Source organism: Micropterus salmoides, unplaced genomic scaffold (genome assembly GCF_014851395.1).
Source record: "Micropterus salmoides isolate LMB-PRFRI ecotype aquatic unplaced genomic scaffold, ASM1485139v1 Ms_hic_scaffold_13, whole genome shotgun sequence".
Classification (NCBI taxonomy): Eukaryota; Metazoa; Chordata; class Actinopteri; order Centrarchiformes; family Centrarchidae; genus Micropterus; species Micropterus salmoides.
Window position 1 is genome coordinate 23,200,591 of NW_024040374.1, and position 15,061 is coordinate 23,215,651.

Here is a 15,061-nt window from a genome sequence, read left to right on the forward strand (position 1 = left end):
TCCTTCTCATTAGCGTTTACACCTCTAAGCTATAGATTGCTTTATTAATCAGTGGTCATTACTAGAACAGCAGCCTTGAAATTGTGTCTGCGCAGACAAATAAAAAGACAAAGAGCAGAGTAAAGTAAGACAGGCAGCCAGGCAGGGAGTCAGTCTCTAAATATAATAATCATTAAATAGTGGACCAGGCCCATTAAACATAGCGGTAAGCAGCGGGGTGTGAGAAGCGTCCAGGTCCAGAGCGCAATACTGTTTACACTACAAATGCGGTTGAGTTACACCATGTACAGTAAAATGGGCCCGACTGCCAGTAACTCTAGTCACTTACCAACAAAAGCATCATTTCCTGAAAGCTCCTCCCTCCTCCCTCCCTCTTCTCCCCACCTCTCTCTCCCCTCCCCTCCTCTGTTCGCTCACTCACTCACTCACTCACTCACTCACTCACTCCAACCACCTTTTTGAGCTCTGAGGAACTAGTCCACAATCACTATGACTAAGCCCTCTATGCAAATACCTGACCGTCCTGGTGAAGCAGGAAGCACATTTTAGTTGCCTGTGTCTCTGTTTGTGAGAGTAACAGAGTTTGTGTGCGTGAGCTCATCGGCCAGAGCCTCCCTGCTGTAGAGGCAGATGTGTGTGTTGAGCCAGAGAGGAACTGTGAAAGTGCTAGTGAAGTGCACCAGCTGTAGGGTGAATACCAACACATGGAAGAGGCTGTCGCATTCAGGGATTCAAGGTGAAGCAGGAGTGTATGTGTGTGTGTGTATTTTACGCCCCCCATACTGCAGAGTTTGGACCCATGTCTCTCATGCAGATCTGGACTAAATTGTATTCACAGCTGGGACGACCACTTCCCAAGGTACTGGTACTGTTTGCTTCTTTTTTTTTTTTGTATATGTTAAACTGTATATCAAGTCTGTAGTTTTAAGACTTGCTGTTATTGTGTTGAAAACTATTTTTATATTTCATGTCATGGTCAGTATTTGAAAACTGTTAGATGAGGTATTGAGACTAACTGAAAGCTGCTTGTGTGAAGACATTTTTTTTTTCATTGTCCTTATCGAGAAACTTGACTAAGACCTGTGAGCACTCTGTTACCCGCGTATGTCTGTGTTTTTAATTTTAACTTCCTTGAGTGATTTTTGAAAATACTTCCGTGTGCTTACAACACTAATCAAGGCAAGCATGCGATTCTCTTTCACTCTCTGTTTACTGGCATGAGCTTGGCCTACATTGACATTGATCTGTTTTCAAAATAACATATTAAATTTTATTGAAAGATCAGTGGCAGGTGACAGATCTAAATTGTGTGAAAATCTAGCTCTTAATTTAGTTTCCCATTAGTGCTTACAGAGGCCTTAGGCTTAGGACTTAGTCACATGCTAAACTAAGGACATTTTTCAATAGAGATCTTAGTTAAACTTAGTTTTAGAGCAGGACTAGGGTAAGACTAGGTTTAAGTCTTTATTATATATATTATATATAACACTAACCCCTCTGCTGTGTTTTGAAAGGAGGTAACCCAAGTTTTATGATTTGTTAGTCGGTCAGCAAGTCAGTGAATTTCTTTGCTGTCAGGCCAGAGTTGCCAGTCAGTCCCCCGGTGCGCCTTTGAGGCTCTCATTCCAAGCCAGGAACTATGACAAATGATTGTGTGCCTCACTCCTTTGTGTCTTCCAGTAAGTGCGAGAACCTGATATCTTATCAGGCTAAATAGGACTCTAGTTAGTTTTCTGGATGGCTATTACGTATGCCAATTGTTGCAGCTCATCTCAGTCTAATGGCTTTATTGGTGAAAGGCTTGCCAAGCCCATTTCCACTAAATTTCAGGTTACGCTGATTGGCTAATCTTACTGTGTCAGCATTTCTTCTGTCACAGAAATGACAAAATCAGTGGTTTATGCTTTAAACAACAATGTCTTGGGTTGCTTTTTTTGTTAAACGGCACACCGAAGTTAAGCAGTTTATTTGTAGTCCTCTCTGTAATTTCACCGTTAAAAGGGCAAGTTATCTTTATTTTTTTTACGTTACGTTGCAAAAATTATTCAGTGGCAGTGAAAAAGATGGATGCACATACTGTAATTCTAATAGTTTTGGATATATATCAATAACACACATTTAGTGGCTGCGCTTGCAGATTTGCATATCTTAGAAGACTGGTTGTGGCAATGTGACAGAGGCGTGCGACCTCTGACATGTATATCAATTATAAGTGGCTTTGGATAAAAGTGTCAGCTAAATGAATAAATGTAATGTAAACTGCGTTCTATTACTGCTCTTCTAGTTATCCATGCAACATTATCATAATCAGCATGTACTTACCATCTTATGTCAAGTCAAGTCAAGTTTACTTTTAAAGCACATTTAAAAACAACGAGAGCTGACCAAAGTGCTGGACAAGTTATACAGTAGAAGACATAAAAATCAAAACTTGATAAAACAGGCCAAACAATTAATGACATACAGCAATAAGATAGAAAAACAAAACAGATACAAAATAGATAAATAAAAACACAAATGCAGGTGCCCCTAAAAAGACTCAAACTTAAAAAAAAAAATGTTTTAAGTCGAGACTTAAAAGTGTCGATGGTGGGGGATGATCTAATAATCAGGGGTAGATTATTCCACAGTGTGGGATGGCCAAGAGTGATTGGTTTGATCTGATCGGAAATCCGTTCAACCTTGAAGGATAGATGTACAGTTTTTGTCCATATGGACGCTGAAAGTGGTTTTGCTTGCTGTAATCATTCCTTCTGCTCACACTGGCCATTTAGAGATGCCTTACTAATGTGCTTCCAATCTAAGAGATGGGTGACAAAATTCACACTACTCCGTTCCTCATTTGTGCAAACATGTATTCCCAACTTTGTTTGAAGCTCAGCAGTCTGAGTTAGTGGGTTTCTTCCAAAGCTACAGTCTTTTTGGCGCAAAATTTCCGTCCGTTATTTTAAAACAGACTTGAAAAATTTAAGTAAAGTAAAGTGGTGCCACATGTCAGTTTCCTGGTATTAGGTTAAACCTCAAGCATGACCTAAGGCATGCTGCTTACAGGAAATGAATAAACAATGATGGTGAGGATGAGCAAGAGTGGAGGTGGGTGGTGGGGTGTTGGACTGATGATGACTAGAGGATGGATGACATGCTACTGAGATGCAGGAAATCTGCCAGTTCTGACAATATACAGAAAACGGGACAGCGGCTGCAGTCAGATGAAGATGTCAGAGTACAGGTGTTACATATCATCTAGTTTTACAGTTAACAAGTGTTTTCAGCCTTTATGCATCAGCGGTCGCCTGTAGTGATGGCAAAATTCCACTTAGCAGTCCGTGTTAATATCTTATTTTTGTCCTTTTGTTCCTCAAAACATACCCATGTGATTATTTTTTGAATTTTGAAACTCACATCAAAATGTGTCAGCAACAACAACTAATATTTTTAATTTGAAAAAATAATAAGTACGTCACCCTAATGTAGTGCTTAAATTCATGTGCAAACCACTTTTCATTAAGACTGTATGCAGATGTCTTATGTGTAAGTCAATTAGCCACCTGTCTTGCCACATTGACTTGTGATTACAGTTTCCATGCACATTACAAACTACAGCCTCCAAAATAGTCATTGTGTTGAATTAGCACCTCTTTGATACATTCGCAAATCAATCAAATTATGAGAGGCTTTGTAGTGGTAGGATTTCTTGCAGGGCTTTTGGGTTGGATTAAAGGTGGACTAGCAGCTCAGTGGTTAGCAATGTTAGCATCTCACCGCGAGAAGCTCCTGGGTTTGAATCCGTTGGCCAGCTGTCCGTCTTTCTGATTAGAGTTTGTACCTTCTTCTCGTGTGTCTGCATCGGAGCGCTCCGCTTTCATCCCACAGTCCAAAGACATGCAGGTTACATGGCTCTAAAATTTGACTGTAGGTGTGATTGTAAATGTCTGTTTATGTGTGTTTGCCCAGTGATAGACCTGGCGTCCTCTCAAGCGTTTGCCAGCCACTCACTAAATGTATGCATGTAGGACAAGAACCTTACACTGAAATACATTTTAATTCCTAATGAAAAAATTACCATACCGTTTATTCACAAGGTCCACTTGTGATTTTGGCCAGGGACCTTTTGTTGCATGTCATATAGAGGGATATGACGTGCCCTTGTTCCTGTCTGTCTCTATACTGTCAGCTGTCAGATAAAGGCAAAATGTAAAGGCAAGTAAAGGTTCAGTAGGTCTATAGGGTATAAAAGGCAGTCGTATAGTACTCAATACATTTGTGTAAAAGAAGTCAAAAACTTCTGTATAGCATTAAAGCTCTTTTTTCCGTCTTGGTGGGATGTCCCACTACTCTGATTTGTGTGATTAAAATTGTTTTGGGCCACCGTGTCTCTTACTGGACTGAATTGATGTTGACGCACATTCCCTAATAGTCAAAGTGGCTGGTGTCCCAGGCTCTGTGCCCATTTCTGTTAAAGAGTACACTCCCTCCCCAGTTAGCAGTTGATTCTTGGATAAAACAAAGTCAGCAATTTACGGGCAACAAGCCCACCATCCTGAGTGATGATATAGTAGTAGTCCACTGATCACAGGTATGAGAAAGTGTGAATATGTGTCATGCACAAGATAAGAGAGCAAGGCCATTTGAAGTAATGCATGAGCCTGTCATTTACACTTGTGATTTCATATTTGATTTCATACAATGGCAGACTTTCTTGTCTTTTAGTATGAGACCACATAGTGCAAGTAAAAATAAAATAAAGGTAAAATGTTGATTTCTTGTTGCTGAGAACCTTAAATTTGAATTTCATATTAGGCTGTTCTGCATAATACCAATTTACACAAGTTTATGAACATGAAGTAATGCATTCAAGACTCTTAACAAGCTTCTATTTGCGCATGAGATAACAGAGGTAAAAACATCTGCATGAGTGTCTGTTTTTGTACTCTAAAAATAATATAATCTTAGCTGTGTGCAGTTAGTGTTCTTTAAAGTTTTGAGCAACGGACAGACACATTGTTTCATTATTTTCAGTTATTCTCTTGGCCATGTTGCATCTGGCTGTTAAAAATGACAAGTGTTTGCTCCTGTTGCAAGCGTTGTGTGGTATGTTGAAATTTCTCCGTAACTTAGACGTCATCTTGCGTCAACACTCCCCTCACATCCACTTTTCTCACCACTGAGGATGCAGGCTCACACATGTAATTGTTTTATCACACACAAATACAAAAAAAACACACACACACAGTTCGAGAGTCTGTGAGTCATTTTTTGTGTGCATTGTGTCTTAGTTTTCTTTTCACCTCGACCGTATGGATGCATGTACATGCATACACATTTTTTGTAACGGTTCAAGATGTAGGTTTAAACTATTGAGACAGGCCTCTGTGAAGGCCAACTCATCCTCATGGCAGCCTTCCGTGGGCCACCGCAAAGTCGTAGGAGATGAGATCTCTCTCACTGCTTCTCTCTCTTTCTGGCTCTTTCCCCTGTCATTTTCTGTTTGTTTTGTTTTTTTCAACTTTTGCAAGATTTCACTAGTCGTCCTTCTTTGCCAGAACAAGAATCTGAATGTGCCAGGAAGATTAACTTGCTGGCAGTACCATTTGCACCGTAGAGCTTTGTTACCCTTGTTAGTTTCTAGTTGTCAGCTTTGTATAAGCTTCAGGCTCTCCTACATACGCAACTAGAAGAACAGTTCTTTGAACCAATGCCGTCGTCCGGCTGCTAGCTGGGACGCTTGACATGGCATCTTTGTTATTTTCCAGAACATATGAAAACACTGGAAAATTCCAGAAGGCTTGTAAACAGTAAGCTGTCGCTGACTTGCTTCGCTCAGGCTTGGCACGACATGAAGGCTTGCCTGTCAGGAGGTTGCTGGACTGGGTATTACGCTTCGATTGGCCTGGGATAATTAGTCAGGAATAAGCAAGACTTGGCGGTCTTTGGGCTGGACAAGGATGACAAATCATTTCCTTCTGACCCCACGAATATAAAAATATAAATAACTTAATTGTAAACTTTAATTTCCGCACTGTTGTCAAGGAGAGCAAACTTTGGTCTTGGATAAACATTTTAGTAGAATTAATTATTGTTGTCAGAGGCCCTTTAACGTCAGCTCTGGGTTTGCAGGGGTCCTAAGTGGAGCTTTTTGTGGGCAGAGGAACAGCTAAGATTGTGGTGAGCAGCTCTCTAGACCACCTGAGAGTTGTAGTTGTCTGTGAAGGACTTTTAAAAGTATTAAGATTTTGGGGCAGTGGGGTTTGCTGGAGACAGAATAAGATGATTCATGTCTGCATGTTTTTTCATTTTAATCAAATTCAGAAGAGGTCTAACAGCTATCAGTCTTCTCAAAAGCAAGTCAGTCAAAGAGTTGTTTTGCCAAAATAGCCAGTGTCTGATTCATGTCCGTGAGAAGGTCAAGGAAAATGAAACGCCTAGAGCTGTCCTATTAAAGTCACAACCCAACAGATATGTCAGGGATGCAGGACAGGCAGACAGCTTGGCATAACATAATCCAGGCAGAAAGAGAGACACCAGTGGTGGCTTTTCAGTTCCCCAGACCCACCACAGGCAGACACTGGACATCAATCAGGTTCTGTTGACTGCATTGACAAGGTCAACAGCTTACCCCAGAGGGTAGTACCTGGGAGAGCGGGGGGGGGGGTTTAGTCAGCTGATCATAAGGGCATGGTGGGTGATTTAAAAACCCCTGCTCATTGACAAGGTTATGCTAGGTTACACTGTCATTTTGCACTATCTACATTACAGACAAGAGTCACGACATTTTATTAGCATTTATAGCCCTCGGATTCCTGGCCGTGATTTGAGACACACACCCTCGCCCCCATCCCTACTTCTGTTGTTACAGCAACATTTTCAGGATCAGGCAGGATTTACAGCCATACCGAATAATAAAGTGAGGATTGAAAAGGGCCCAGTGAGTAAATTGTTACAGTTACTGCTCTAACAGACAACAGCCCTTTTGTGAAAACACCCTTAAACTTTAGTTGGCCTCAGACGGTATTCACTACAGTGTGCAGTAGTAGGCATGTATTTTTGTACATTTCTACATCATTTGGTGCATAGTGGTGTTTGTAATGTAATGCCATTTAGCTATATGACATAGATATTATCTCTGAAAAACATGTTGCGATACATGCAGATTAAAATCAGTGAGAAGTAAGTGTAGGGGTAAATAAGTCCTCTTCCTGTTGCAGAATTCTGTGGGAAAACCGAACTAGGATAAAAAAGACAATAAAAGGCTCAAAGGGCAGGGAGAAAAGGTGGCAGGGACGGGATGGGAAACAGGGGGGTGGAGTTTCAAAGAGTGTGAGAAAACAAGCAAGAGATGACAGAAATGTATGGGTGAGATGCTGAGGTCATTTGAGGCGTGTGTTTGTGCATATATATGTGGGTGTGTGGGGTAGGTGGGAAGGGTGGGTGAGTGGTGTTGTGGCCTTGGAAAAGCAATCAAGCTGACAGTGTGTAGGAGGGGAAAGCCCTGGACCTGGCCTGCCTGCCTGAGGCCTCAGCCTGGCCTTGAACTGAGGCAGGTTATTTAGTTTAACAGGATGTGGCCAAGGACTGTATACAGTTCTTACCTGAAGTTCCCTTTTTGATAGTAGGTGAAAGTGTAGCTTCTAATGTGTAGCAGGAACAAACTATAGGCAGAAACAGTAATTTCTTTATTTGATTTAAAAAGCTTTAACCCTTTGGCTTAGTCATGAACTGCGGCAAAATAATTGGGGGGCTTTACAGGCGGGAGATCTGTATAGCCCCCCAATTCTGTAAGGAATCACGTTCCTGTTGTCAAACCAGTGACAGCATGTCGATGTGTCAACTGTTTTCTACATTTCCAACATGCCAAACAAAAGTCTGGTGAAAAGTAGAAGCTGGTAACATGTGGCTGTCCATATATTCCCCTGGAAAGAACTACAATACAGAGCATTTCACCATGGGTTAAACAAAATCTAGTAAAGTAACAAAAAACTGTCGCATCACATCCAAGTGCCGACCGCTATCCTTAACGTTGATTTGAGAGGCCATGATTGTAACGGAGCTGATCAGGGAACACAAGCTGCTTCTACTGAACTTATTTTTTTAAGGGCTTGTGTGATTCCTATCAGATAAACCTTACATATATTTTATCTCAAGGTGACTGTATCATACCAATCAATGACGGGATTTGTGATTAGAAAACCGTTTTTCCTTTTAATACTACAGCATTGAAATAAAGAGAGGTACACAGGCCATGGGAATTATTGTTTGTAAAGCTAACTTAAAGATAAGGCTGTTAGACTTCCTTGTATGGCAGCGCCTGACCTTGTCATGTCATAACCAGTGTCATTGTAGTCATTATATCAGAAACACTTCTCCCAAGGCAACTGTCGAAGCTGCACGTGTAGCACAGATAAATGGTTTTTCACTGTTGTGTACATGCAAATATTTATTTTATCCAGAATGTTTACTTCTCATGATCATGAATTGGGGATTTTTAAGGAAGTTGGAGTATTGTGTGCGATCGGTTTATGTCTAGAAATGTATTTTTCCAGTTCTGATTCTTAGAGCTAATAACCCCCACCTTCAACCACAACCATCAAGTAGCTCTGCACACGTCTTGTGACCTAGAGGAGCTTGTTGCTGCCTTTTTTCACTGCTGCGTGCCTCTATTAATCATCGGCATACAGACAACTGTCATTATCCACTCAAATACAATTTACCGCTTCTGTGGACATATGATGTGAGGTGCAGTACGTGCATCTGTGTGTTCAGCTTCTAGTCAGAGCCTCTCGCAGTAAGTCAGTTTGAGTGCAAGGTTGTTTAGGTGGCATCGTGTTCTAAAAAGGATGCATTTGTTCGTGGTTTCGTCTTTACTGTGCGGGTCATGAGAGGAGGATATACTGCTGGCCTTAGCATTCATAGCAGAGGAGAGACTGAAGCAGAAGAGGAACACGTGAAAGGCAAACAAACAGGAGGGTGAACAAATGGGCTTTCACATGTTCCTCTATTTACATGTACACACACACACACACACACACACACACACACACACAAATGTGATTATTTTCCTACCTATTCCCATAAATTACAATCAAAGATTTCAAGCTGATTTAATTCCCTGAAAGCAATTTTGAAAGAAACACTTACACTCAGACAAACGCACACACATTCAGATAATTTTTTACTGCACAGCAGAGGAAAAATAGAGAGAGAGAAAGGATTAGCAGTTATATGGTTGTGTGGCTGCGTGCTGTGGAAGGAGCCAGATTACCATCAGAGCAGTTGGAATTCAAGCCTTATCTCTGCTTGGCAGGGCCCAGTCTTAGGAACAGTAGATGAACTAGCCCTGGGTACGGGCCTGCCGGGGGACAAACACTGCTGCCTCTGTTACGCTCTGCTTAACAACCCGATTAGCATGGTACAAAGGTTGGCCATGTCTTGGTTTGAACCAATCAACCTGCTACAGTTTTCTGTGATTCCTCTGTAGCAGGACTGCTGGTCCTCTTAGGAACAACACTGCATCAGCACAGTATGCTCTGTTACATGAATTTGCATGATATGGAAAACCTAGAAGTCATATTGTAACATAACGCAGAGCAATGACACGCAGGTCTAAATACAAATCACATATTTGCAGAACAAATCGATTTAGGGCTACTAAGCAAAGCTGTTATAACAGCTCATAACTTTAATTGTAACCCAAGTTAAACTGTGTTTTCATAGATAGATATTGATTAAGCAGATTTTTACCATTATTTTTTTTATCAAATCTATGTCTTTAATAAGCTTCTACTACTAACTTCTCATCAAATGTTTGTGATTTTCTGGTGGAATACATGTGTCTATGTGCTTATCTCTGTGTTTCCACAATTAAGTTTCTGTGGAATGACTCCTCTGGTGACACAGTGTCCCTTTTCCAAGCCTTGTTGTTTATTCATCTATCCTCAGTCAGAAGAGCCAAGAAAGGAGGGATGAGAGCAAGGGTCGAGACAGAAGAGGATGGGTTAGGAAGACACAGAGCTGTCAGGATAAACAAAGAAAATGGAGAAAGGAAATGTGGTTGAAAATGATAGATTATGTGTTAGGGAGTGGAAGTGATATTTAACAGGGACTCTCTCTACCTCTACCCCTGTGTCACCCTAGAAATGCAGTCGTTGTTGCAGACTTAGCTGTCTGCAGGTACAACTTGGGAGAGCCTGCTTTCAGAGTTCCTGCCTGATCTTGCCCGCAGGAAGCACACACACAAACACAGACACAGACACACAAAGACACACAGGAAGAAAAAGAAAGAGAAAGGTAGAGTGAGAAAGATGAGAAGAGGCATAATCATAGAGAACCCAGCAAACACTGATATGCTGAGTGCTGTACCCTTGAAAAAGTTCAGTTTCCAATACCCAAACATCCACAAATTACGGTCAGCGAGTTGTTTCTCCAACGTCAGATGTCTAAAATATACACATGTACCTGTGTCTGCTTGCTGTTTACAACCCTTGCTAGGCCCCATTACCACATGATGTAGTCATGTTAACACTAAGAGCTCTACGTCCTGTCTTCTCATGCCTGTGAAACATTTTCAGCTAAACTGTGAGTAACGGCTAACGGGCAGCTAAGTCAGCACAACTCCTCAGTAATAATCAGTAGCAGCAAATTGTTGAAACTGAGGCTGCATCACAACTAATCATTTATTTTTTTCTGTACTGTATTTACTTTGGGTTGTCACAGTATAGATTTTTCAGTCACAATAACACCACTTGTGGCTGTATAGTGTTTGTATCTGTGACTCTGGAGGTGCAGTAAGAAAGCCATGTAAGCATATTTAAATGCAGGACAGTTACAGAGAGGTACAAACTATCTATACGCATTTTCTATTTTTGTAGGATGTTATTTAATACAGTAGTTTATAGCACAGACAACCAGGCCTTAAAGGAAAAGTTCAACATTTTGGGAATTACGCCTGTTCACTTTGCCTGGAGTTGGATGAAAAGGCTTGGCTGTTTCTTGGTAAGGACCAGTAACTTCCCAGAGTCTCTGCTGGTGGCCTGGCAACTGTTTGTGCTAAGCTAAGTTAGCTGTCCACTGGTGGTAAATTCATACAGTACAGAGGTGAGAGTGGTATCAGTCTTATCTATGTAAATAAGAAAAGTAAATTTCACAAAATGTGTAACTGTCCTTGAGGTGAAGTGAACAGTGAAATGAAATTGCCAAAGTAGCACGTTTGACTCTCTTGAACATGGGGGTGTGGGAACTTCCACACATGGTCCAAAGAGTATAAAGAGGCATACAATCACACACATTGGGACAAACACACATGAAATTGAGAGAACTATACTCCCATTTCCAAAAATGAGCATTGTCTGCCGTGTTCTCTCCCCCCTCCCCATCACTCGTCCCTATCTCCCCACATCCATGTTTATAAGTCTCTGGGGGCCCAGGGGTGCCTGTGAGAGGCTAGTTAAAGAGCATGGCATGCTAATGGCTTGGAAAGGATATGAATAGAGGGGCGACTGGAAGGCAGCCATGGCTGAAATGACACACACACACACACACACACACACACACACACAAGCACTCTTATTATGCCTGCCTCTTGCTTTCTATTTTACATGCTCATTCTAACACATCTGTGTGTGATTAGATTTTCTTTTTGGCTACTCGTGTTACTCCCTATTGTCTGTGGTTCACTGCCATCCATACCTCACATCATCTTTTCTTTCTTAGGTAAATACTTATTATTCCTCTGCTGCACTACCTGTCCCCACCCTTTATTTTCTCATGAAGTTTGATGTAAAAGGGAGTTTGGAAACACTGTCTGGTTTTGATTTGAGAATTTATATGTCACAATATCAGACTTTTTTTAAACTAATAGGTATGACTCACTGCTCTGCCCCATATTTTCCCTGTTTCAGAGGTTGAAGTTAATGAATCTTCTATTTCTCTGTTTTTAGGACCTGTCCTGCATTGATGACCTCTCCACAAACTCTCTATTCTCCTCTCCACCTGACTCACTGTCGGAGTATGCTGATGCCCAGCCCTTCATCAGCCCAGAAAAACTGGACACAGTGCCCACCCTCTGGGATGTCAACACTAGTACTACCACCACACCAGCACAGAGCCAGCTAGAGGTCAGTAGTAACTACTCAAACCCACATATTATCAATACCAGAAACAAAGATTTCCACGCTCATCTTACAACTGTTTTTTAATGCTACAAAAGTTGTTTAAATAGCCACATGCATGTCTGTACTGGAGGAGATGGGCACCAGCAAGCAAGGGTCAGATTGTCCCTCTTGCTGTAAACATTAGAGAAAAATGTGGCAGTGAGCCAGAGCGGCACTCACGTAGGACTTTCTGTGTTTGTGTTCATTCATCAGAAAATAGAGAAAAGGCCAATACCATCAACGCTACAACTCTTGTTTCAACCCATGCATCAATGCAGGCTTTAAACTGAATATTATTTTCTTTATTCTTTATTTTATTAATATTTCATTTGTTAGCCACCCATCTATTGCGTAATGGATTTATGCCAATTTGTACAACAATTACCATGAATATTTAAACAATGTCTTACACTTGACATCTTCAAATAATCTGACATGTGACACGATAATTAGCCCCATAACAACAACAACAACAACAACCTATCACGGCAGTTTCAAATAAATATCTTCTTACCGCAGTCGGACAAAGTTCACTGCTCTTTCAAGTTTTCTCTCATAATGAATATGTAACAACCCTAAAGCACAAACATGTAGCATCATCACAGAGACCTGACAAAATGACAAAAATCAGTCCCTCTAATATGGTTTTAACACTGTGACTCTGTAGTCTTTGGACAAGAGCGTAACGGCCTTAGCTCAGCAGATATTTTTTTTACTTGCAGATGCAAACCCATTTCAGTCATCCGTCATTCTCACAATGTAAATACTCAAATAGATTGAATGAATGTAACCACATGTAGACTGTAGCTATTGCACCCAGAGCACGTTAGGAGCCTTGATCACTAGGGGTGGGAATCAGGAGGCCCCACGATCCGATACTATCACGATATTTATGTTGCAATTCGATTTTATTGCGATTTTAAATATATTGAGATATATTGCAATTTATTACCTTTTTCCAACTTCCAATTAGGTCCCTAAAGTCAAACTTTGTCAACATCCGTTTATCTAAAAAGATACATTTCTCTGTTTGTTCATATCACTTTTTCAGTCCTCTATATGGTCCTGTTAAGTTTTCTAGTGGACTAAAAAAAAGCAATAGATTTTATCATTCTAGTACCAAAAAGTTAAAACTCCCATCTGCAATTTATATAATAAAATGGATACTTGGCGTCCGTGTATCGATACAGTATTGCCATGGCAAATATCACGATACTATGCTGTATCGATTTATTTCCCCCCCCCACCCCTATTGATCAAACTGGCTCCATGTGTTCAGTATTTCTCATACCAGTTGATTTTGCTCACTGTTGACTCAGTGGTACACAAAATGGCTACAGAGATACATATGAGGCGGTAAATAATAATATTCATCTTTGTTTTTGATGCACTGTCCCTTCAAACAGAAACTCATTGAAATGTGGGGATCTGAGAAGATAAACGTTGTTCTCAAGTGTTGTTCCTCTATCCCTGCCCGCGTTGCTGTTGAGTCCTCTTTGAATTAGATGGGTCCAAGGATATCTTTTTGATATGAATCAGAGTACATTTATTTCTCCTGCCTTCTGAAAGCCTTTTATGTTTTCCTTTTCATTCTGCCCTCATTTCATCCATTATGTTTCCCAGACACATGCAGCTTTATCTGCCTTTTGTTGTTGTTGTCGCTGGCTTTTCACCGCCAAACAACAAATTGCATTTTGTTGAGTGCTGCTCCATCAGACATCCATGTCCAGTGCCCACACGCTCTCATGCTCATGCGTCCACAGACAATATCACACATACAGTGATTACTCATGTTTTTTTGTCTCTCTTTTCTTATGCATTTGGCACTGTTTTTTATTTGTGTTTGTATTTCTTCATTTTATGTTTTGTTGACAGCTGAATGGCACCGGCAGGTTTCATGGCTTGGCCAGTTTGGATGATATAACTGCTATTATCAGCACCCCACCTTTAGGAGGATTCCAGGTAGCCGTACCAACCTCTCCAATCTGATGTTAAAATGAAACCAAGCTCTCTAACTGGATGAGCCTGGACATTGGCAGTCCTCTGTGATGCACAGATATGCAAATGATGTTATATGTCTCGTGCAGCTGTTATTGCCCTGTGCATTTGCAATACTAGATAAGGGTTAGATTGTTTTACATAGTAACTTAACATGCCAGTAATCTAAGACATTTTGACAGTGCAGTACGTGAAAGTAGTAGTATGTGATGCTTGTGGCTTCTTTGGCAAGACTGTGTTACCACAGATGATGAAAGCATTGCTGCATACTGAATGTAATGGACCATTCTGCCAATGCACACTGCATAGAGAACCAGTTATTTCATACACTGCATTGTCTTTTTAAATGTTTTATGTGACAAGAACAGAGCCAGAGTTACATTGACCTGTCTGTCAAAATGGGACCCTTTTGCATTTCTAGTGTCTCAGATAACATTAATCTGACATTGCCTGAATATGTAAGCACTTTTTTGTCTACAGTTACAAACATGTTTCAATGCTCTCATTCGTTCTGCTTCAGCTGGTTTTATGCACCTTTCAATCTCATTTGTTTTGTTCTTTACTCTTGCACTAGTTAACATTCCTTCACAAAGAGCTCTAGGCATGCCATGCTAACGTTTTACTAAATGCTCCCCTGCCTCTGACGTTCTTCAACAGTCTCTTTCCTAACTTGTCTTCACCTAACCTGAAACAACAAGTATGACTCCTAAATGTGGCTGTTATAAATGTGAATTAAATTACTGAAGTCTTTTTGGTGTTCCCAGGCTCCGAGAGCCCAGCCGCCACCAGAGGAGGAGGAGGATGCTGAGGAAGAGGAGACAGAAGAACTGGGACATGTAGACACATATGCTGAGTACAGACCTTCCAAATGTAGGTCACTAGACTGAATGTCAACATCCTATTACCTTTTAGTGAAG

General features: G+C 40.9%; 1 protein-coding gene across 3 annotated transcripts in view; it reads left to right on the plus strand.

Annotated features, from left to right (window-relative positions):
* Positions 1–15,061, plus strand: part of si:ch73-63e15.2 (protein strawberry notch homolog 2) — a 67,427-nt gene that overhangs the window by 36,121 nt on the left and 16,245 nt on the right. The window contains exons 1-4 of one of the 3 annotated variants that reach the window (XM_038716279.1): positions 463–859; positions 11,934–12,110; positions 14,022–14,108; positions 14,909–15,014. In XM_038716279.1, coding sequence (XP_038572207.1) covers positions 752–859; positions 11,934–12,110; positions 14,022–14,108; positions 14,909–15,014 — 478 coding nt within the window. In that variant the 5' untranslated portion in view covers positions 463–751. Of the gene's footprint in view, positions 1–462; positions 860–11,933; positions 12,111–14,021; positions 14,109–14,908; positions 15,015–15,061 lie in introns of those variants that run through there. The other 2 variants (XM_038716277.1, XM_038716278.1) reach the window with 2 other exon arrangements.